The 24,004-nt window shown below is 47.5% G+C and overlaps 1 protein-coding gene across 4 annotated transcripts in view; it reads left to right on the top strand.

Annotated features, from left to right (window-relative positions):
* The window catches only part of megf10 (multiple EGF-like-domains 10), a 112,649-nt gene that overhangs the window by 83,734 nt on the left and 4,911 nt on the right, over positions 1-24,004 (top strand). For all 4 annotated transcript variants that reach the window (XM_049738642.2, XM_049738641.2, XM_049738640.2 and 1 more), the window contains 4 exons: positions 1,441-1,547; positions 1,634-1,748; positions 1,975-2,019; positions 2,110-2,325. In XM_049738642.2, the coding sequence (XP_049594599.1) occupies positions 1,441-1,547; positions 1,634-1,748; positions 1,975-2,019; positions 2,110-2,325 (483 nt within the window). The remainder of the gene's footprint in view (positions 1-1,440; positions 1,548-1,633; positions 1,749-1,974; positions 2,020-2,109; positions 2,326-24,004) is intronic.

The following is a 24,004-nucleotide window of genomic DNA, read 5'->3' as shown; positions in this document are numbered from 1 at the left end:
CCAAGTAGTGTTCAGTTGACAGCTCCGCCCCTCTCTTCGCCCGAGTGTCCAAAACATGCCGCCGCAAATCCGATGACACCACTACAAAGTCGATCATCGAACTGCGGCCTAGGGTGTCCTGGTGCCAAGTGCACACATGGACACCCTTACGTTTGAACATGGTGTTCATTATAGAAAATCCGTGTCGAGCACAGAAGTCCAATAATAGAACACCGCTCGGGTTCAGATCGGGAGGGCCGTTCCTCGCAATCACGCCCTTCCAGGTCTCACTGTCATTGCCCACGTGAGCATTGAAGTCACCCAGTAGAACGATGGAGTCCCCAGAAGGAGCGCTCTCCAGCACTTCCTCCAGGGATTCCAAAAAGGGTGGGTACTCTGAGCTGCCGTTTGGTGCATAGACACAAACAACAGTCAGGACCCGTCCCCCTCACCCGAAGGCGGAGGGAGGTTACCCTCTTGTTCACTGGGGTGAACCCCAATGTGCAGGCGCCCAGCCAGAGTGGAAGAGAGTCCAGCCCCTCTCGAGAGGGCTTGTACTGGAACCCAAACTGTGCGTGGAGGCAAGTCCAACTATGTCTAGTCGGAACTTTACTGCCTCACACACCAGCTCGGGCTCCTTTCCAGCCAAAGAGGTGACATTCCATGTCCCAAGAGCCAGCTTCTGCAGCCGGGGATCAGACCGCCAAGGTCCCTGCCTTTGGCCGCCGCCCAGCTTGCACTGCACCCGACCCCTTTGGCCCCTCCCACAGGTGGTGAGCCCATGGGAAGGGGGACCCACATTTTCTTTTCGGGCTGTGCCCAGCCGGGCCCCATGGGCGAAGGCCCGGCCACCAGACGCTCGCCTTCGAGCCCCGCTTGCAGGCCTGGCTCCAGAGGGGGGCCCCGGTGACCCGCGTCCGGGCGAGGGAAAACTAGATCCAATTTTCTTAATCATCATATTGGGTTTTGTGAGCCGTGCTTTGTCTGGCCCCTCACCTATGTAGGACCCGTTTGCCATGGGTGACCCTACCAGGGGCATGAAGCCCCCGACAACATGGCTCCTAGGATCATAGGGGCACGCAAACCCCTCCATCACGATAAGGTGACGACTCAAGGAGTAATTAATTAATTATTAATTGATTGATTGATTGCTTGATTGAATTAATTAATTAATTAATTAATTAATTGATTGATTGATTGATTGATTGATTGATTGATTGATTGATTGATTGATTAATTGATTAATTAGGTGTTGCACATAGTGGTCCACAGTGTGCACTAGGTGTTGCACATAGTGGTCCACAGTGTGCACAGGGAGCTTGTGTGTTTGCACAGACACTTGAAAAATTAGAGGGAACACTGATCTGGACTGTTTTTTTCCTTCTCCAGTCCTTTGTCTCACTAATATAATAGGATGATGATAATGATGAATTAATGATTTCAAAATTTCACTCTTTTCAGATGCTAATCTACCATGTGATGTGCACCCCAGTAACTACTTCTCCAATCCCAGCTACCACACTCTGACCCAGTGCACTACCCCACAACATAACTCTCCATATGGAAAAGTATCTATTTTTTATGTATGCATTTGTACATACTTTGGATAACTGTTGTCACTTCAATTGTATTTATTTGTACTTTGTTGGCCAAGAACAACATGTTTATGAACTTGAAGAATGTGGAAGGACGAAAGAGATATGCTCTTGCTGATGCCACTGGCACATTGCCGACCGGCTGGAAACAAAGGGACTGCTTCAATGAACTTGGTGAGCTACAAACTATAAGTCGGGTTGGTGGAATTGTTTATTTAATTTGAAAGTGAAAACTATAACCTATAAGTCGGGTTGATAGAATTGTTGATTTAAAATGAAAGTGAAGGAATTTCCACTGCATTGCTATGAGATTGCAAAAACTTGATCACACTGGCGACAGACAATTTAATTTCTTCCATTCACTGACTTTGCTTTCAATTTCTGTATTTCTCCAAACCAGGAGTTTGCGGAGTTGACAGAAGATGCATGGGGAAGTCTTTGCGAGGTAAGTTCTGATGATACACAGTCCAGAATTGACCAATTTTGCCTGTTTAATTCAAAATGTTTTTTACAATGGCTCTGTTTCATTGTACAGACCTGGTGAAAGAAGGCATACCATATCATGGAAGCTCCAGCTCCCTGAACAGTTCTGAAAACCCCTACGCCACTATCAAGGACCCTCCAATACTGACAACAAAAAACACTGAATGTGGCTATGTGGAAATGAAGTCACCTGCCAGACGGGATTCACCCTACGCTGAAATCTCTAGTAGCAGCAGTCTGACCAATAACAAGAATGTCTATGAAATTGGTGAGGAGCAAGGGTTGAAAAAAATGTTTTTGATCATTATATATATATATACACACTCCCGTTCAAAAGTTTGGAGTCACCCAAACAATTTTGTGTTTTCCATGAAAAGTCACACTTATTCACCACCAAACGTTGTGAAATGAATAGAAAATAGAGTCAAGACATTGACAAGGTTAGAAATAATGATTTGTATTTGAAATAAGATTTTTTTTTTTTACATCAAACTTTGCTTTCGTCAACATTTGCAGCAATTACGGCATTGCAGACCTTTGGCATTCTAGCTGTTAATTTGTTGAGGTAATCTGGAGAAATTCCAGAAGCAGCTCCCACAAACTGGATTAGTTGGATGGGCACTTCTGGCGTACCATACGGTCAAGCTGCTCCCACAACAGCTCAATGGGGTTCAGATCTGGTGCGCTGGCCACTCCATTACCGATAGAATACCAGCTGCCTGCTTCTGCTCTAAATAGTTCTCGCACAATTTGGAGGTGTGTTTGGGGTCATTGTTCTGTTGTAGGATAAAATTGGCTCAAATCAAGCACTGTCCAGTGGGTATGGCATGGCGTTGCAAAATGGAGTGATAGCCTTCCTTATTCAGAATCCCTTTTACCCTGTACAAATCTCCCACCTTACCAGCACCAAAGCAACCCCAGACCATCACATTACCTCCTCCATGCTTAACAGATGGCGTCAGGCATTCTTCCAGCATCTTTTCATTTGTTCTGCGTCTCACAAACGTTCTTCTTTGTGATCCAAACACCTCAAACTTGGATTCTTCCGTCCACAACACTTTTTTCCAGTCTTTCTCTGTTCAGTGTCTGTGTTCTTTTGCCCATCTTAATCTTTTTTTTTTTTGTTGGCCAGTCTCAGATATGGCTTTTTCTTTGCCACTCTGCCCTGAAGCCCAGAATCCCGCAGCCGCCTCTTCACTGTAGATGTTGACACTGGTGTTTTGCAGGTACTATTTAATGAAGATGCCAGTTGGGGACCTGTGAGGCGTCTGTTTCTCAAACTAGAGACTCTAATGTACTTATCTTCTTGCTCAGTTGTGCAACGCGGCCTCCCATTTCTTTTTCGACTCTGGTTAGAGCCTGTTTGTGCTGTCCTCTGAAGGGAGTAGTACACACCGTTGTAGGAAATCTTCAATTTCTTAGAACACTGGAGTGATAGTTGTTAGAGATTTGCTCACTCCAACTTATTTTGCAAGAACCACACGGGAGACAAGTAAGTCCTTTTGGACACCTGCAGGTGGAGAGTCCATTCGTCGCTGTGCGTGCAGCGATGATCGAAATGGAGGTCTGACTCAGGCCTCTTGCAGGACCATTTTTATTGAGAGAAACAGAGTGGGGGTGAGAGTGGGGGTCAGAGTAGACAAATGGCCGAAGCCCCTGGCTGATCAAAGCACAGCAGGGGGTCCTTCACGATGTTGTGTAAACAAAACAACTTTGATAGCTCTGCAGCTAGTCAATCAGTTCAAAAGATCTTAGCACTTTGTTCTACTACTTTTGTTAAGACAGGACAGGCGAGGGTAATTATTACAGGTTACATTCCAACATAATCCTACGATAAAGATAACCTGGAAAACCCTAACAATAGTTGCTGGAAATACACTCTATACACCTATGTAGATATTGCACCAAAAACCACACATTTGCAGCTAGAATAGTCATTTACCACATTAGCAATGTATAGAGTGTATTTCTTCAAAGTTAAGACTAGTTTAAAATTATCTTCATTGAAAAGTACAGTGCTTTTCCTTCAAAAATAAGGAAATTTCAATGTGACCCCAAACTTTTGAACGGTGTATATAAAAAAAAAAAAAAAAACTTTTCCTCACCCCCCGTGGGTGGTCTCTTTTTCCCTTCAAGCTCGGGTCCTCTACCAGAGGCCTGGGAGCTTGAGGGTTCTACGCAGTATCTTTGCTGTTCCTAGTACTGCACTTTTCTGGACTGAGATGTCAGATGTTTTTCCTGGGATCTGTTTCAGCCACTCCTCCAGTTTGGGGGTTACTGCCCCTAGTGCTCCAATGACCACAGGTACCACTGAAGTCTTAACTCTCCAGGTCTTCTCCAGCTCTTCTCTGAGCCCTTGATATTTCTCAAGTTTCTCATGTTCCTTTTTCCTAATGTTACCATCATTTGGGATGGCTATGTCAACCACAACGGCTTTCCTCTGCTCTTTGTCCACCACCACAATGTCCGGTTGGTTCGCCATTACCATTCTGTCTGTCTGGATCTGGAAGTCCCAGAGGATCTTGGCTTGGTCATTCTCTACCACCTTTGGAGGTGTTTCCCACTTGGATCTTGGGACTTCCAGTCCATACTCTGCACAGATGTTCCTGTACACTATTCCAGCTACTTGGTTATGGCGCTCCATGTATGCTTTACCTGCCAGCATCCTACACCCTGCAGTTATGTGCTGGATTGTCTCAGGACCTTCTTTGCACAATCTACACCTGGGGTCTTGTCTGGTGTGGTAGATTTGGGCCTCTATTGCTCTGGTGCTCAAGGCCTGTTCTTGTGCAGCCAGGATCAGTGCCTCTGTGCTGTTCTTCAGACCAGCTCTTTCTAGCCATTGGTAGGATTTCTGGATATCAGCTACTTCAGCTATGTTTCGGTGGTACATCCCATGTAGGGGCTTGTCCTCCCATGATGGTCCCTCCAGCACCTCATCTTCCTTTGATGCCCATTGTCTGAGACATTCACTGAGCACGTCATCCGTTGGGGCCTTATCCCTGATGTACTTATGGATCTTGGATGTTTCATCTTGGATCGTGGCTCTCACGCTCGCTAGTCCTCGGCCTCCTTCTTTACGGCTAGTGTACAGTCTCAGGGTGCTGGACTTGGGATGGAACCCTCCATGCATGGTTAGGAGCTTCCGTGTCTTGATATCTGTGGTCTGTATATCTTCCTTTGGCCACCGTATGATTCCTGCAGGGTACCTGATTACTGGTAGGGCGTAGCTGTTAATGGCTAGGGACTTGTTCTTGCCATTGAGCTGACTTCTTAGGACTTGCCTTACTCGATGGAGGTATTTGAGACCCCCTCTGTGTGGATTACCTTTCCTCTTTTAGTCACCATGCGGCCACATTTCTCAAGTCCGAATGACATTCTGATGTCAGAGCTGTAGATCCTGGTAGTGTGGATCAGGGAGTCAATGTCCCGCTCGTTCTTAGCGTATAGCTTTATGTCATCCATGTAGAGGAGGTGGCTGATGGTGGCCCCATTCCTGAGTTGGTATCCATAGCCCGTCTTGTTGATTATTTGGCTGAGGGGGTTCAGTCCTATACAGAACAGCATTGGGGACAGAGCGTCTCCTTGGTATATACCACATTTGATGGTCACGTGTGCAAGTGGCTTGCCATTGGCTTCAAGCGTGGTTTTCCACTGTTTCATCGAGTTGGCGATGAAGGTTCTCAGAGTCCCATTGATGTTGTACAGCCTCAAGCATTCAGTGATCCAAGTATGTGGCATTGAGTCATATGCTTTCTTGTAATCAATCCAGGCAGTGCTCAGGTTGGTACGTCTAGTTCTGCAGTCTTGGGTGACTGTTCTATCCACCAGGAGTTGATGTTTTGCTCCTCTGGTATTTTTACCAATCCCTTTCTGAGCAGTGCTCATGTATTGATCCATGTGCCTGCTGATCTTATCTGATAGTATGCCCGACATCAGCTTCCATGTTGTGGAGAGGCAGGTGATTGGCCGGTAGTTGGATGGGACTGTACCCTTTGATGGATCCTTCTGGATCAGGATCGTACGCCCTTGGGTTAGCCATTCAGGGTGAGTCCCATCCCTTAGCAGCTGGTTCATTTGTGCTGCCAGGCGCTCATGGAGAGTTGTAAGTTTCTTGAGCCAGTAGCTGTGGATCATGTCAGGGCCTGGTGCTGTCCAGTTTTTCATTCCTGAGACTCTTCTCTGGATGTCTGCCACTGTGATGGTTACTGGGTTCTGTTCAGGGAGCTTGCTGTGGTCCTTTCTTAGAGCCACCAGCCACTGTGCATCCTTCTTATGTGATGCCTCCCGCTCCCATATATCCTTCCAGTACTGTTCAGTTTCCAGCCTTGGTGGGTCTGCTCTGCTATTATTCCCCTGCCACTGAGCGTACACTTTCGCTGGTTGTGTTGTGAACAACCTGTTTATTCGTCTGGCTTCATTCTCTCTTGTGTACCTCTTTAGGCGGCTGGCCAAGGCTTGGAGTCTTTGTTTGGCAGTTTCGAGTGCTTCAGGTATGGGCATATGGCTGTATTTCTTGGGAACTTGCTTTTTCATTGCACCTTTCTGGGTCATTTGGCTCACTTCTCTCCGTGCTATCTTGATTTTGGCCTCCAGCCTTCTCTTCCATGGTGGGCACTGTTGTGGTCGCATATGGTCATTCTTCTTGTAGCCAAGCATTTCTAGGATCACTGCTGCTGAGGTGTATATCAGCTCGTTGGTTTCAGTGATGGTAGCCGTAGGAATTGTTGTCAATGCTGCATTCACATCTTCTAGGAGACTTTCTGAGGGTACTTCACTTAGCCTCTGCAGTGTGTATCTAGGTTCCCGAGCATTCATTCTCACCGTGATCTTGTTCTTCAGGTCAGTTGCTGCCTCGTTCAGCTTGATTGTGCTTATTGGGGTTTCGTACCCAACCTCTGGGCTTTTACTTGGATTTAACTCGTCTCTGACCTGGTGCTCTGGTTGGCCTTCTCTATGGCATTTGTGTTGTATCTCATCAATCTCGAGGTGTGATAGCAGGTGCCGTTTATGGATATTGGAACATTGAGCTACTAGTTGCTTGGCCGATAGTGTTGACTGTGGGTATTGAAGTTGCCATTGTTCCCGCATTCTCCGCATGTAACCCCTCTCGCTCGGGTTGCTGAAGTAGTAGCATTCCAACAGATCCTTATTCTCGCATCTCGCCCATTTGTGTCTTGTTCCAGTAGCCCATTTTTCATCAGGGTGCTCTGGTTCCCCAGCACCTGATGCAGACCTTGTTTGTCCGGGCGACGTCTGAGCCGGCATGTCTTTCGTTTCTTGTACTCTCATTATCTCTGAGGTAGGCGGTATCGTTAAGGGTCTTGCCTAAGGACCCACACTGACTGCTGGTAAGGTAATCGCTCATTGCTCATATTGTGCCCCTGCCGGGAATCGAACCCGGGTCTTCCGTTTGTAAGTCATGTCACTTACTGATTGAGCTAGTCAGCCGTATATATATATATATATATATATATATATATATATATATATATATATATATATATATATATATATATATATATACACACACCGTAATTTTCGGACTATAAGTCGCTCCGGAGTATAAGTCGCACCAGCCATAAAATGCCCCAAAAAGTGAAAAAAAAACACATATAAGTCGCTCCGGAGTATAAGTCGCATTTTGGGGTGCAATTTATTCGACAAAATCCCACACCAAGAACAGTCATGAACGAGCAACAACAGGCTAAACGATAGCAATAACAGGCTAAACGATAGGTATGCTAACGTGACAAACACAAACAAAGAGCTGAGAACGGGCCTGACGTAACAGAGTTAGTAAAGACAACTATTACATAAATAACATGTTTATAAAACCATCTGTGTCACTCCAATTCATTAAATCCATCGATCGTTCGATACGATAGCAACAACAGGCTAAACGATAGGTATGCTAACGTGACACCCTGCTCTTCACCCTGCTGACGCATGACTGCACTTGCGACCTACAGCGACAACCGCATAGTGAAGTTTGCTGACGACACGACTCTGGTGGGTCTCATCACAAAGGGCGACGAGACTCGGTACAGGTCGGAGGTTGACCTTCTGACCACGTGGTGCAGGGACAACAACCTCCTGCTGAACGTTAATAAGACCAAGGAAATCATTGTTGACTTCCGGAAGGGTCACACAACACACCTGCCGCTGATCATCGATGGTGCTGTGGTGGAGAGGGTGAGCTGCACCAAGTTCCTGGGGGTGCACATCAGTGAGGACCTCTCCTGGTCCGAAAACACCTCGTCACTGGCAAAGAAAGCTCAGCGCCGCCTGTACTTTCTGCGGAAGCTCAGGCGTGCATGTGCTCCTCAGGCAGTCCTGTCTACATTTTACCGTGGCACTATTGAGAGCGTCATCACCAGTTGCATCGCTGTCTGGGGTGGTAACTGCACTGAACAGAACTTGAAGGCCCTGCAGCGCATAGTGAATACGGCTGGTAAGATTATTGGTGCTTCGCTCCCCTCCCTGAAGGACATTTACACCTCCCATCTCGCCCGCAAGGCAACCTCGATTGCCAGAGATGTGAGTCACCCGGCTCACTCTTTGTTTGACCTTCTGCCCTCTGGGAAGAGGTACAGGAGCCTGCGCTCCCGCACCACCAGACTTGCCAACAGCTTCTTTCCCCAAGCTGTTAGGGCCCTGAACTCGCTACCCCCTTCTGCGTAGCGTGTGGCACTGTTGCGCTATTTTCGGGAATGTCTGCTGTACGCGCACTTGCTCCTTTTTTTTTCTGCTCCTCTTATTTATTTATTTATTGTTGTGTTATTTATTCATTATTTATTCAGCACGCTTTTGTTATACTTGTTACTTGTTTTTCTGTTGTGAGCCATGTCTTGTCACCGTGGGATAGGGGGGAACGAAATTTCGGTTTCTTTGTGTGTCTTTGGCATGTGGAGAAATTGACAATAAAGCTGACTTTGACTTTGACTTTGACTTTTTGACTTTGTGACAAACACAAACGAAGAGCTGAGAATGGGCCTGACGTAACATATAGAGTTATTAAAGAGAACTATTACATAAATAACACGTTTATAAAACCATCGGTGTCACTCCAATTCATTAAATCCATCAATCGTTCTTTGTCAACAAAGTGGCTGACGGCGCTTGCACTTCAAAATATTCCACAGGCCCTTATAACGATACAGTGGGGGAAATAAGTATTTGACCCCTTGCTGATTTTGCAGGTTTGCCCACTTGCAAAGAATGCAACGATCTATAATTTTAATCATATGTACATTCTAACAGTGAAAGACGGAATCCCAAAGAAAATTCCAGAAAATCACATCATATGAATTTATAAAAATTGATAACCGTCTGATGAGGAAAAACAAGTATTTGAACCCCTGGACAAACAGCATGTTAATATTTTGTAGAAAAGCCATTATTGGCCAGCACAGATGTCAAACGGTTTTTATAGTTGGTGACAAGCTTTGTGCACATTTCGGCAGGGATGTTGGCCCACTCCTCCCTGCAGACAGCCTCCAAATCATTCAGGTTCCGAGGTTGTCGCCTGGCAACTTGAATTTTAAGCTCCCTCCAAAGATTTTCAATTGGATTCAGGTCTGGAGACTGGCTAGGCCACTCCAGAACCTTGATGTGCTTCTTCTTCAGCCACTCTTTTGTTGCTTTGGCGGTGTGCTTAGGATCGTTGTCGTGCTGAAACACCCATCCTCGACCCATCTTCAGCTTTCTCACTGAGGGAAGGAGATGTTGGTCCAGAATTCTACGATACATGGCCCCGTCCATCCTCCCCTCAATACGATGGAGTTGTCCCGTCCCCTTGGCTGAAAAGCACCCCCAAAGCATGATGTTGCCACCACCATGCTTGACGGTGGGGATGGTGTTCTTTGGGTTGTACTCGGTGTTCTTTGCCCTCCAAACACGACAAGTTGAGTTGAGGCCAAAAAGTTCTATTTTGGTCTCATCTGACCACATCACCTTATTCCAGGCCTCTTCTGAGTCGTCCAGGTGCTGAATGGCAAACTTCATGCGGGCCTGTACATGTTTCTTCTTGAGCAGGGGGACCTTGCGTGCGTGGCAGGATTTCAATCCATGACGGCGTAGTGTGTTACCAACCGTTTCTTTTGCAACTGTGGTCCCAGCTGCCTTCAGTTGATTCATCAGTTCCCCCCTTGTGGTTTTGGGATGATTCCTCACCATTCGCATGATCAGGGAGACCCCACGAGGTGAGATCTTGTGTGGAGGCCCAGACCGAGGGAGGTTGGCGGTGGTGTGGTGCTTCTTCCATTTCCTGATAACTGCACAGACAGTTGATCTTTTCTCTCCAAGTTGCTTTCCGATTCTCTTGTAGCCCATCCCAGCCTTGTGCAGATCAACAATCCAGTCTCCAGACCTGAATCCAATTGAAAATCTTTGGAGGGAACTTAAAATTCGAGTTGCCAGGCGACAACCTCGGAACCTGAATGATTTGGAGGCTGTCTGCAGGGAGGAGTGGGCCAACATCCCTGCCGAAATGTGCACAAAGCTTGTCACCAACTATAAAAACCGTTTGACATCTGTGCTGGCCAATAATGGCTTTTCTACAAAATATTAACATGCTGTTTGTCCAGGGGTTCAAATACTTGTTTTTCCTCATCAGACGGTTATCATTTTTTATAAATTCATATGATGTGAATTTCTGGAATTTTTTGGGGGATTCTGTCTCTCACTGTTAGAATGTACATATGATTAAAATAGTAGATCGTTGCATTCTTTGTAAGTGGGCAAACCTGCAAAATCAGCAAGGGGTCAAATACTTATTTCCCCCACTGTATATAAATTATATTTCAAATGACTATTATATAAGCAATATTATCAAACCATCTGTGCACTTTAAATCATTAAATCCATCGATCAAATTCCTCGTCCTTTGTCAACAACCCCGCGTGTGCATCCTGACGTCAGCCTCGTCGTTATTCCACAGATCTACTATATAACTATATTGTAGCGTTAACAAAGTACAAGGATAGACGTGGGTTTGGTAAACAGCTCTTTATTTAACAAAACAAACTTCCAAGTGTGTGGCGGCGTGGACTTCCAGCCACCGATGTGAAAGAGAGCTCCATACAATAGGACCGGGCGTGCGTAAAAGCCATGTCCGAGCCCCATGCACCGTCCGCGGACAGCTACACGGCCGAGCGCCGGCCCCCGACTTCGATCAAGTGAAGTGAAAGAGAGCTCAGTAGAGTAGGACCGGGCGTCCGTAAAAGCCATAATAGTTTTTCAAACTAAACCTCCAAATCCTTAATTCCTTCCATCTCTGCGTCCTCCGTGTCACTTAGAAACAAAGCCGCTAATGATGCCGGTACGTTTGTCCTTTATGTAAACAACCGCCGCGCCGTGCCACTTGAAATTCAAATTACAGTAATGCTTTGGTACGTCACGGTTCTCCAAACTTTCTTTCTGCTGCTCGATTACTGTTTTCGGCTGCATATTTTACAACTTGAAGTTTGTTACCTGCAAAATATGAGTTTCTTTTTGGTGCCATTTTTCTTAAACCCTTCCCATTTAGAGTGGCCTCATCCAATTTCGTCTGAAAATATTTTTTTCTTCAGATGTAGTTTTTTTGTTTTGTTTATTTGGTTGTTTCATCAAAGTCTGTGTGGTATATGGTTTTTGCTGCTTCTCTGGTCTTCAAAAAACACTCGGTGATCGGTGGCTGTTTCCCGACGAATGAGCACTTCAGGGACCACGGCTGATTGGGAAAAGATTTTATTCAACCAATGTCAGGGTGAAGTCTTTCCAAAAAGTTGAGTGGCACAAGGCATGGATGTCAAAAAAGCCCCCCTCCCCTGTCAGGCCCGTATCTTTTATACCTGGCAAGGAGCTGATGTCATGGCTTTGTGCACCAGCTGCGGTTTTCAATCTACTAGTTTACTTCAGTCCTAAAAAGGAGATCTTGACCAGCGCTGTTGGTGATGGACGACAACAGCCACTTTACCTTATTATAGGATTGCACACATTGCTGAAACTGAATTCTCCCTGACCAGCAAATATAGAATAGAACCGTGTCACTGACGCCAGATGGACATTCTAAGGCCACCTACAGGAATAGAGAGGGAATTCCAAATTACACTTCATTCCCCCCTTCCGGGACAAAGTAATAGTCCCGGAAACGGTCTAACAAAAGATGACATCGATAAAGGTCCAAACATCTTCCCCCAACCAAATTTTATATATGCTCACGTCTACAATTTGGCCCAAAAATCTTCAGCCTAAATCACGCTCAAGGCATGCTACGTAAGGTTATTTTAACTAGGAAAGCTCAAACTATTTAGTTAACCAATTGCTCCCTGACAACAATCTGAGGCATCTCAGGAACCACAAGCAAAGAAAATTGAAGTCCACATTATTCAAACGATGATACCACCCCCCTTAGGTAATACCCTTACAACGGTGACAAATTGCAAAGTAATAAATTTGGTGTGGCCCGTTAGAAGCCCCAAAAAGCTGTCGGCCCTACCTCTAGACAAAAAAAAAAACTCGCCCGTCTAATGACAAGGAAAAAGAGGAAGGCCCCTTCTACTAACGCCAGTGGTTCCCCTCACCTGGTGTCACCCAGGTGTAAGGAGCCCTGGCACATTACAATCCACAAAACAGTATGAGCTCACCAAACAGTATGGAAATGGAATGACATGTCCACCTAACACCAAACAGTGAAATTGTACCGTCACATGATCAGCATGCCAGCAGGTAACAAAATGAGGTAAAAATATTGGAATAAACAATGAGGTATATAGTAATGAGGTATCAAAACATGCTATCAAAATAAGCCCCCGAAATGTCTCCCCCCTTCTTCATGTGTAAGTGCGTGCTGAGGCAGAGTCCATTCCCCGAATCTTCAGCGATAGAACGTGCTGGGTATCACTGCCCAGGGCCTGCTGTCCATACAAAGTCCTTATGTCCAGGTCACTGTCCATAGAGTCCCTTGCACGGCCCCGGTCAGCATCCAGAGGTTCTGGAACGAATAAGAACTCCTGCCAGTATCGTGTGATGACAATGGCACTCAACGCAAAACACATGCAACTTTGACACAATAACGATGGTAAACTGGTCGCGGGCTGGGCAACAACATACGGTGGATCACATTCCAGTGGAATCATGCAACACATCACACAAAAAGGAAAATGAAAACCCAAGGAAGTGGCGCTACGCCAATGTTCCCACTCCTTCATCCCCTAACTTTGGGTTTTCATTTTCGTGTATAGCTCTATTTTTTGTATTTTTCTGATATTAATTCTCCTCTCCCATGCACTCCCCTTAACATTTTATTATGTTTAATCCGAGTACCTGTCAGTCACTATCATTTCACCAGAGTAAGTCAGATCAGTCTCACTGTCGATCGGGAGCAGCGGCATCTGGGTCTGGTCCCTTGGCATTACCACGCCTATCCACCGTAATATCATGGCCTTTGCGCAAGTCATTATCGCAGTGCAAAAACAAAGCATCACACATAGTGATATCCCGAGCGCCCCCAACACCTGCGCCACTATCGTCCCTATAGGTCCCAGTCTATCCTGTATCCAGCCGGTTGCTGACCAACCAGCGCCCTCAGACGGCCCAAAAGAATCTCGAATGACTTTAAGCGCGTCGATGATACTGGTAATGTTGTCGGTGTTATCAGGGATCAAAGTGTAGCAGGCGTCATCTGTCAAGTTTAGGGCTATGCACAACCCCCCTTGCCTCGCCAAGATATAATCCAAAGCCATGTCATGTTTAAGCAGGGTCAACCGATGGCTCTTTTGGGTAAGTGACAACTGCCGGAAGCCCTTGATCGTCTCATTTGCAAATCCCTGGAGGGTATACGTAATATTATCAATGTGATCTGCCAAAAATGTCACCCCATACCAGGGAAAGATCCCAAGGCCCCATTTTTCTCCCAAGCTAATTCTCCAATGGTACGCATCCGTAGTGTGAAACGCCGCCATCTCCCTCTTGGCCCTGCTTGGGACCGCCTGATAAGTCTCCCCCTCCGGCTTGTGGCCCCTCTTTATTGTCATCACCTCAAACGGGAGCTTCAGGGTAGCAGAATAGCAGCAACCCAACCATCCATAAGGCAAAAACAAATAAGCTTTAGTCCCACATACCCACCAGATGTCTCTAAGGTTACCTATGGTTGTGTTTCCAGGCACCGTGCGATTCTCCACCATCACAGTAATCGCATTATAGGAGTCGGGTAGAGGAAAGGTCACCGGATGGATGGCTCCCCTTTCCCCCCATGCTTCACCTGGGAACTGCATAGAGTAATAGTCGCAATCTGCCACCCCCATAGGCACCCCCGGACCACCGTGAGTCACATTAGAGCAAAAACAGGCGGGCACCTTTATAGATGGCACCTCTATGGATTCTGGCACCGCAACTTGAATGTCCTCATGCACGGCGAGCATATCCAAATAGGGAAGTTCACTTATCCACGCGCACACCCCTGTGGGCTTAAAAATCTTCCTGACCTGAGCGTCAGTTTCAGGTGCTTTCCACGACTGCTCGTACACCAACCAAAGCAATAGCCTAAGTTGGCAATCGTCGGATACCGGCACTGGAACAGTCTGAAAAACAGCTTTCAGCGTACTTGGTGATTTTACCCTTACCAAGCACGGCCCACTCACTGCCTTGGACGACTTGATCGAATTCACCATCAGTTGATACCACATGTTTCTTCCTGCCCATTCATCAACCCCCGGTAATGCCAACGCATCGAACCCATAAGCCTTCCAAGCAGCTTCCCGTCTTGCCATAGCATGCAAATTGGTTCGCACCTCCGCCGGGGACCAGTCCGAGTCCGCAAACGCTTCATGGACAGGTCCTGGAACGTCAGGCGTCGGCTTTACCGCCTCCGCCGTTGTCATGAGCGTCCCCGCCGCGGCCGACTGCGTTTCAATGTTGTCGCCAATCGTTGTCATGGATACAATGTCAATTTTGATTGTGACTGTCTTTTTCGTCTTAACATACTCCGTGACTGGGCTGTCTGGTTGTTCGTCATCAATTTCTTTTTTCTCCGTCAATGTCACGAAAGTAACACTGTCTACCGTCGCTTGGTCGCCCATGCGTTCTGCCTTTCCCACTCCCATTTTGAAACAGGTACACGTATAGTTTCCGAAATCACTCAAGCCAATTTTTGTCAGAAATAGAGCGCAATCTCCTAACACCTCAAATCGCCTATATGTGTTTAGTAACAGTACATTGTCCACATGTGTTCGCTGAGCCAGGGCAAGGATGTTACCGGTGTTGTCTTCCCATTTGGCGGTGTGTCTGCACAGGGACCTTCCTGCCCTTGCGCAATTACATGGCAGTATGACAGCTCTTCCCAACACTCCCTCAACATTGCTCAATGTAACGCTCCGGCCGGACTCTGTGGCGGACTGGGCGTCCGTCACTGGGTCCTGTTGGGTGACCGTGTCCATTGGGGACACCATCTCCGGTGGTAGTTGGCTCGGTGTCGCTGTGTTGGGGAGCGTCACCTGCATCTGGGGAGGGCGCGTCGTCGAGATTGACATTGTCGAACTGTTGGCTTCCTCGATCGTCGGCTGTGTCGCCCCCGATGTCCTCAGGAACAGATACAGCAGACACGTTATCCACCACAGCTCGACCTTGCCCGTCTTCATCCCGATCTGGGCCCCTGGGCGATTCTTGTTCTGGCAGTTGTTCGGAGTTCTCGCAGCCACGACTCCCTCTTTGGGGTTCTTCATCTTTGGGCACCTTGACGCAGTGTGTCAGATGGTACCAAGTTGGCGACCCTTTTACTTGCACCGCTGTTCCGGTACAGCGGACAACTTCAAATGGCCCCTGCCGTCTTTCGTTGTACCACTTGCGGCGGAACACTTTCACATACACCTTGTCTCCTGGCTGAACTGTGTCTTTAGTATTTGCTTCGAGTTTCTCTTGTGCTTCTTCTTGTTTCTGCCTGTCAACAACATAGGTGGAAATATTCCTATGTATCGTGGTTAAATGTTTGACATAGGCTTTCATTTCTTCCTCCAAAATTGACAGGCTTGGGCCTTTCCCACTGGTACGCAAACACGGCGAAGGCATGCGTCTACCGGTTACCAATTCATGTGGGGTCAAATGCAAATCGCGGAGTTCACTCGACCGGCAAACCATCAGTGCCAGTGGTAAGGCAGCTATCCAATTCAAGCCTGTATGTTGACAAATTTTGGAAATTCGATTTTTTATGACGCCGTTCATTTTTTCACAAATGCCTTGGCTTTGTGGATGATACACTGCTCCGAGCCGCTGTTTAATTCCCAATTTTTGCATTATGATTTTGACCGTTTTATCCACAAACTCTCTCCCGTTATCTGAAGAAATCCTATCCGGCAGACCCCATCTGCTGATAACTTCGCGGCACAGAAACTTGGCCACAGACTGAGCATCTTTCCGTTTAGTTGGACAGGCCTCCGGCCATCTTGAAAACCGGTCTACGACCACCAACATATATCTTTTCCCTTCGACAGGTTGTATCATGTCGACAAAATCCACCACTAGTTCTCTCATGGGGCCATTAGGAGTCGGGATATAACCCGTGGGGGTGGCTACCTCTCTTCTCACATTGTTTTTCAAACAGATTGCACATTTTCCAATTACCTGGTCGATTTGTTCGAGCAAATATGGCGCCCAAAACCCGTATTCTGCGGTTATTTTTCTCTTTACCTCCCCCCTTGACACATAGGCCAACCCATGTGCCTCCTGGATTAATAGTCCCAGCAAATCTGGCGGCGCCACTACCAGACCTTCGTGATTTCTCCACAGTCCAGTAGGGTCTTGACTCGCCCCCCTTTGCTCCCAAAGGTGTTTATCCATCGGGTTAACGGCTGCCTGCATTAAGATTACATCTCTGAGTGTGACCCTGTCTTCGAGGTCGACCTCATGCGTAACCAACAAAACTTTCCCTTTCTGGCTGCCTTTCGTGACAGCCCTGGCTGCTTCGTCCGCCACTCTATTTCCCTGCGTGACTCTGGACGCATCGGACTTGTGGGCAGCACATTTTGCAATGACTATTTCTCTAGGTTTCATCATGGCCACCAGCAGCTTCATTATCTGCGCATGATGCTGGATGGGGGAACCGTCAGTCTTCTTGAACCCCCGATTCCTCCACACAGCACCGAACAGGTGGCACACGCTATGCGCATATGCCGAATCTGTATAGATTGTCACTCTTTTCCCTTCTGCGAGCAGGCATGCTTCTGTTAACCCCACCAGTTCAGCAAGTTGGGCCGAGGCCGGTTGTGGCACCACTTCGGCTTTGATCGTTACAAACTCAGGTCCCTGCGCTTGCACGACCGCATAGCCTGCGCATAAATTTTCTCCGACTCGATAACAAGAGCCGTCTGTCCAAAGTTCGAGATCTGCTTCCCTCAGAGGGATAGCTTGCAAATCGGACCGCAGTCTAGAGTATTTTTCTGACTCATGCAAACAATCGTGGGGGTCCCCATCCTCTGAAGTTGGCAAAAACTCAGCTGGGTTTACAGTAGTACACCTTGCTAGAGTGACATCCTCTTGCTCCAAGAGCCTGTAATAGTCCCGCAGCCGGGGCTCTGTCAAGGTGTACTTGCCATGGTTCAACAGAGTCCGAAGACTATGGTGAGTAAGAATTGTCACAGGATAGCCCATGGTGATAGCAGAGGCTTTGTCATACATCAAATAGACTCCAACCACAGCTCTATAGCATGGTGGCAGGCCCATCTCCACCTCGGAGTAGGATGTCGAATAATAGGCCACAGGTTGGGGTCCAGACCCCGTACCTGTAGGCTGACAAAGAATTGCACATGCAAACCTACCCCCCGCCGAGGTTGACGCGAATAACACAAACTTTTTGGAGTAATCTGGTAAAGCCAATGCCGGAGCCTCTTGCAATCTTGTTTTGATTGTTTCAAACGCCACATGGCCATCCTGTGTCCAATCCAGCGTGGCGTGGAGATCATTATTGCCTGTGTCTTTGATCATAGCTCTTAACGGCCCTACCAATTTGGCGTATTCTTCGACCCAGGAGGCCGAATATCCCGCAATTCCCAGAAAGGTTAGCATTTGCCGAACAGTTCTGGGTTTTGGAGCCGTTCGTATCGCCTCCAAATGGCCATCTGAGATACGTCTCTGTCCATACGATATTTTCTGGCCCAAATAGTCAACCTGTTTTTGACAGTATTGTAATTTCTTTTGTGACACTTTATGACCATTTTCTGCCAAAATTTGCAACAATTTGATCGAGTCTTTGTGGCACGTCTCGACATCCGATGAACAGACAATAATGTCGTCCACATATTGAATAACAGTGCTCTGCACCTGTCTTTTGAGCCCTTCGAGATCATCCTTTAACACTTTGTTAAACACATGAGGGCTATGTTTGTAACCCATAGGAAGTCTCTGATATTGATAAAACTGTCCTTTGAATGTGAACCCGAACAGTCCTTGTGATTCGCTACTGAGTGGGACACTGAAAAAGGCGCCACAAAGGTCCACCACTGAGAAGCATTCCGCGTCCGGCGGAATCTGTGCCAGCAGGGTGTGCGGATCTGGCACATCGGCTACATTGTCAATCACCACTTCGTTCACGGCTCGAAGGTCATGTACTAGCCGGTGGGTGTTGTCAGGCTTTTTCAAGGGCAGTATTGGCGTATTACTAAGATGGGTCTGCGTCACTCTTAACACATTTGCCACGAGCAATCCTTCGATCTGTGTTTCAATCCCCCGCACCGCTTCCTCCTTCAGGGGGTACTGTGTCTTCCATGGGGGTCTGCAGCCTGGCCGAAGATCCACTGTTACCGGTTGTGCAGATTTTACAAGTCCAATATCCGTACTATGGCGAGACCACAGGTAGTCAGGTACCTGTCGTAGCATGTCTTCTTTAAGTTGGTCCGTCGTCATACTGAGGATGGAGTCGTGCGACAGCTGCACCGTTTGGAGCTGTCCATGTCCATGCGCTGAAACCATGATTTTTATGAAACGTTTATCAACACTCACCCACAGAGCATTGTTTCCTGCCAGCGGGGAAAACTTGAGTGTTTCCGCCTCCGCCATCATTTCTCCTACATGTTGCTGCTCCCAGTCTTCTGCTATCAACAAAGTCACATGTGGGATGCTATTCTTGACTTTAAATTCCTTGTCGATGAATTCGTTTCTCTGGATCTTCATGGCCACTCCTTGTGGTCCCAGGATAATGCAAGGGCCGTTCAATTGCACTTCTTGCGGTTGCTGACGCAACCACTCTTCTGCCTGTGCCTGCGTTAGGTCTTTGTGATATTGTAGCGTGCAGTGGAATGGGTACTCTGGGGTCCTTGCTCCTGGTCTATCGGAGCGGATAAACTTTTCCCACTTCTTGTATGGTTCCAATAGGTTGTCGCTGACATCTCCCACCCAAAATACGGTGGGCGTTGACTTCCCGGACCTTGACTGCATCATCACTTCGTGGCACGTTTTGTTTGGTATTTCAACCTCACATCCAATGGGAGAACACTTTATGGTACAGTTCAATCCACACAGGGCATCTCTGCCGAGGAGGGCAATAGGTGTACGGTTTGACACCAGGACTGGGATTTTTATTGTGTGGTCTTGCCAGCAGAGCTTTACTGGTCTTGTGGAAGGGATCAGCTGTTTAATACCCTCGAACCCTATTGTCCGCACAAAATGACCGGACATGGGGAGATGTGTAGCGTCTTCGGGCCGGATACAAGTGAAAGCCGCTCCGCTGTCAACCATAGCTGTCAAAGGCTGACCATTTACTTTCACTGTTATTGTTGGCTCCTGTTCCGGACCTGACACTACCAGCTGACATCCCCCCTTAGGGCACTCTGGGCACCCCTAAAATCCAGGCTCCGGGCCCCCAAAGGGGTTTACCGGGCCCTGAGGCCTTTGGCCTCGTGGTTTGGTTCCCCCTCTGAAACCACCTCCAGAGGAGTTGTTATAGGGCCTATCACACTGGCGAGATATGTGGCCTGGTCGACCGCAATTATAGCACGCATTAGGTCTCTGTTGTAGGCCCCCCGGGAGATTAGGCCTTCCTGCCCGTCCTTTGTCTCCACGGGCCGTGGCTCCCCAGAGATGGGCCGGTCTGTTTCCCCATTGAGGGGCTGGGCTGAAGGGCACCGCCATGGCTGCTTGCGGAGTTAGGCCATGCGGGGACGTGGGCTGTAAAATGATTTGTTGCGGTGGAGCTTGCACCACGACTGTCTGCTTCTTTTCCTTTTTATTGTCCACGAGCTGCACTTGGTTCAGCCTCCTCACCACTTCTTGGTCCTGCTCCTTTTGAGCCATCTCCTTCTTGCGGAACCAATCGACTTGATGAGCGATGTGATCAGTGTAGACATTAGTCGTCATGCTTCCCAGTCCCACCACTTCGGCCAGTTTGCTCCTCACTTGCACGGGCAGGCCCTTTTGGATCTTATCCCGCAAGATAGATTTTTCCATTTGGGTTGTATCTGGATCATTTCCTGTGATGTGTCTCCAAGTCTGATATGCTCTTGCCACGTATGAGCGTGCGTTCTCTGTCGGTCCCAGGGGTTCGAGCACAATATTATCAGGGTTTACATTTGTCGGGTACGCTGCCTTCAGTGCTCCCCACATCTGGCCTCGGACTGCTGCAAACAGGTCAGAGTCATTTGCTGATGTTGTAGCAAAGCGATGTAACCCTGCTTTTCCCAAAATATCTTTCATGGTGTGGACTCCCACCACGTTAGCCAGAAGCCTCTTAATGTCTCCTACCGCGAACTGGGTTCCCACCATGCACTCTTCCAATTTGGATATCCAAGGGTGTGCTCCGTCTTGAATGGTGGGCAGCTTCTCAAGGATGGCTGACATGTCAGAATTCTGCCATGGTTTGTATTCCAGCTGTTGTCCTCTTACCAAAACTGGTAGGATTGTATTTACCCGCCTTGATCTTTGCTCCTGGCTCAAAAGGGACGCTGGTATTTTGGACGCTTCTTTCTTCAGCTTGCGTTCAGCGACCTCCAACCTTTGCAATTGTTCCTCCAGCTCCTCTTGCTCCTTTGGTTCCACACTCCAGTCCAATTCCTCCAGGCATTGCTTTTTCCTGCTCTTAATGCTCATTAAGGCGGTTCTTCTCCAATCCTCCATGGCCGTGGGGGTGGAGCATGAGGTAGGCGTAGGATCCTTGTCTCCCCCGTCATCATCACTACTGTCACTTCCACTGTCGGTACTACTAAAATATGTTCTTGTTCTAATCTTTTTCCCCGGAGTGCGTCCTTTTTCCTCCGCTTTTTTCAAAATGCTTTTGATTGTGGGGTCATAGCCCCCCGCTGCTCCTTCAGCATCACTCTGGCTGTCATACTGCAGCTCCTTTCTGGTGTAGTCAAAAGTGCCATGCTTCGCAAATCGTGTTTTATTTCTTTTGCGGGCGGGGCTAGGGTGCATGATGATAGTGGTCTTTGCTCTTCCTGTTTCGACAATGTCCTTATCCTCCGTCTCCAGCTGATAACTTCCTTCCTGGTTGATTATCGGAAGTTGTGGATAGACATTTCCACGGTCTTCACTCACATCATACGGTGGGGGATTCTTAACAGGGGACACATGTGAAAAAGGCATGTTTGCTTTTTCCATTAGGTTCTTAGCTTCTTCCATATTCTTCTGCACTTCAGCTTTAATTTTCTCTTTTCTCTGTTGGAACTCTCGGTTCAATTTGAGTCCCTCTTCGTCAAATATTTTTAACAATCCCAATTCCCATTCTCTTTTTTCCTTCCTCTTTTCTCCTCTTTTTCCTTTTTTATGTCCTGCCTTGTATGCTGATACTAGTACACGTATAGTCTCAACTACTTCCCTGTTAAAAGTCCCTTCCACCGGCCAAGGCCTCTCGATGTCAGGCCATCTCTTATTCCATCTTTTGGATATTTCTTTAACCCCCTTAATAAGCGGGTAGTTTCTCAGAACTACCTCGATGGGGGTAGTCACCATTGGACTAGCATAGTTCCTTTCTCCCATTTTTTTTTTTTTTTTTTTTTTTTTTTTGATTGGGGGTAACAATATCAATTAAACAATGCACATACGATTTTGCCAACCTCAGATGGACCCCTTAAGACCGGCTGTCTCAATTGATATTTGATCCGGTGTATTCTGTCCGCGCTATTTCTGTACCCGCACTCAACTTATGTTGGAGATGACACCTTGTTTGAAAAACAATTGTTCACAAGTTTATGATGATCAGTCTGTAGTCAGTCCGCTATGCAATCCCTGTTCTCAGGTTAGAGTGAAATGCAAGAGTTTGTGGACAAAATCACACTGGCCTTAAGAATTTGAACGCGACGCTCCACGAAGCTCTTCTCCAGACGACTTGGAAGTTCAGTCTGTGTGTCTTTGTCCCCCTGGAGAAACGGATGTATCCGCCGTCTCAGGTTTTTTATGTAAACAGAAAATCAGAAGTATTGAGGAGAGCCCCAGAGAGCAATATCAATAATTGGTTTTTAATTTTATCATTCTGTCTTTAATTTAAATTAACAAGTCGGGCTTTTCTGCAACTCCAATTTCTCATTGCTCCCAGAGGGTCTAGGGGGCGCCAGCTGACCTCTTCTTGAGATGCATACATGCACATCTATATTAGTGTCGTATTAGGTAGCATTCCCGTGCTTCTTGTTTCTTGTTAGACAGCTGTGGCACATTAATTCTCCTGGGTTTCAGTTGCCTCCACAGTTTGTCATGCATTCTTTTGCTCTTTCAGCATGCCGTCCCCCATCATCCTGTCCCATTTTCTCGCTACCAGCAAGGTAGACCCCAAAATGGGCACAACTCTGGCCCCGCGCCCCGCCCCCACGTCACCCACACGGGGAGTGCCTAGCCTTGAAACACGGTGGGCAGGTACAGGTTGGCCACTCCCTGTCCCGCCCCCGAAGCCAGGTTCCCCTCCCCGAGCGGGCACCGCAGGCGGGCACGCGCCCCAGAGCACCGAGAAGCACACTATCGTTTTAGCTTTTTTTCTGCCTCTCCCAGCACGCTCACCCACACGCATTCAAGAGCACACACACACTTACTCACGATCGCGCGCACGCGCACACACGCACGCTCACATACACACACCCATGGGTACACACACACACACACACAAACAGACGCCATTGAGCGACAAACGCTCACGCACAAACACAGAAGACAGAGCAGGATTCGAATCCATTCCACGTTTTGCTGTTTGCCTACTGCGGCTATGCAGTCTGGTTTTTAACAGTGCAGATATGCACTGACAAATACGCACGTCTTACTTAACTTTCGTTTCGTTTCGTTTCTAATAGCGCTTTATATTTTCCCCTTTATTTTCTGCAGAATTTAACTTAAGTGTGCACACAAATTACTTTTCCATCATGGTATACCAATCCTTGCACTCCGAGGCCTCATTGCCACATTTTCCCTGTCTCCAGAGGGATCTCTACACACACAATGCCGTACAGCACCTATTTCCCAAACGCGGTCTGTACAGGCTCAAATTTATCAAACTTTGACAGACGTGCATGCTATTATAATACGTCCCCATAGAGGAATCGAACCGCAAGCAGATCGTATCAGCTCAATCAATATTCAAAAACCGCCAGTCCTTCGTTTTACCTGGGGGCCTCTTACACCAGCATTTAAATTGACAAGCCTTATAACTCACATACACCTCTAATTCGATCAGTGCCCAAACGACGTGGCTTCGCGCGCATCATTCTCTTCGGCCCACAGGTCGCTAACCTGGCCGGATATTTCTCCATCCACTCACTCTCACGGTACGGATGCCAAGGTTGCGCTCGTTCCTATTAGCCAAACGCGGTCAACGCAACCTCCCTTTTTCGTTGGACTTTGGCAGAGACTAGCACAACCGCCGAACATCTCGACAATCGCACTTGGCGCTTGCAGTGTCCCGGCTATGTCCCAGGAATTTTCAGCCTCTGGGGGCGAGGCGGATGTGATTTATCTCTTGTCACAACATAGTTCAATCGTACCTGTGTTTCCGCCACAATCAC

The sequence above is a fragment of the Syngnathus scovelli genome, chromosome 13 (assembly GCF_024217435.2).
Source record: "Syngnathus scovelli strain Florida chromosome 13, RoL_Ssco_1.2, whole genome shotgun sequence".
NCBI classification, from domain to species: domain Eukaryota; kingdom Metazoa; phylum Chordata; class Actinopteri; order Syngnathiformes; family Syngnathidae; genus Syngnathus; species Syngnathus scovelli.
This window is presented reverse-complemented; position numbering and strand designations above follow the sequence as displayed.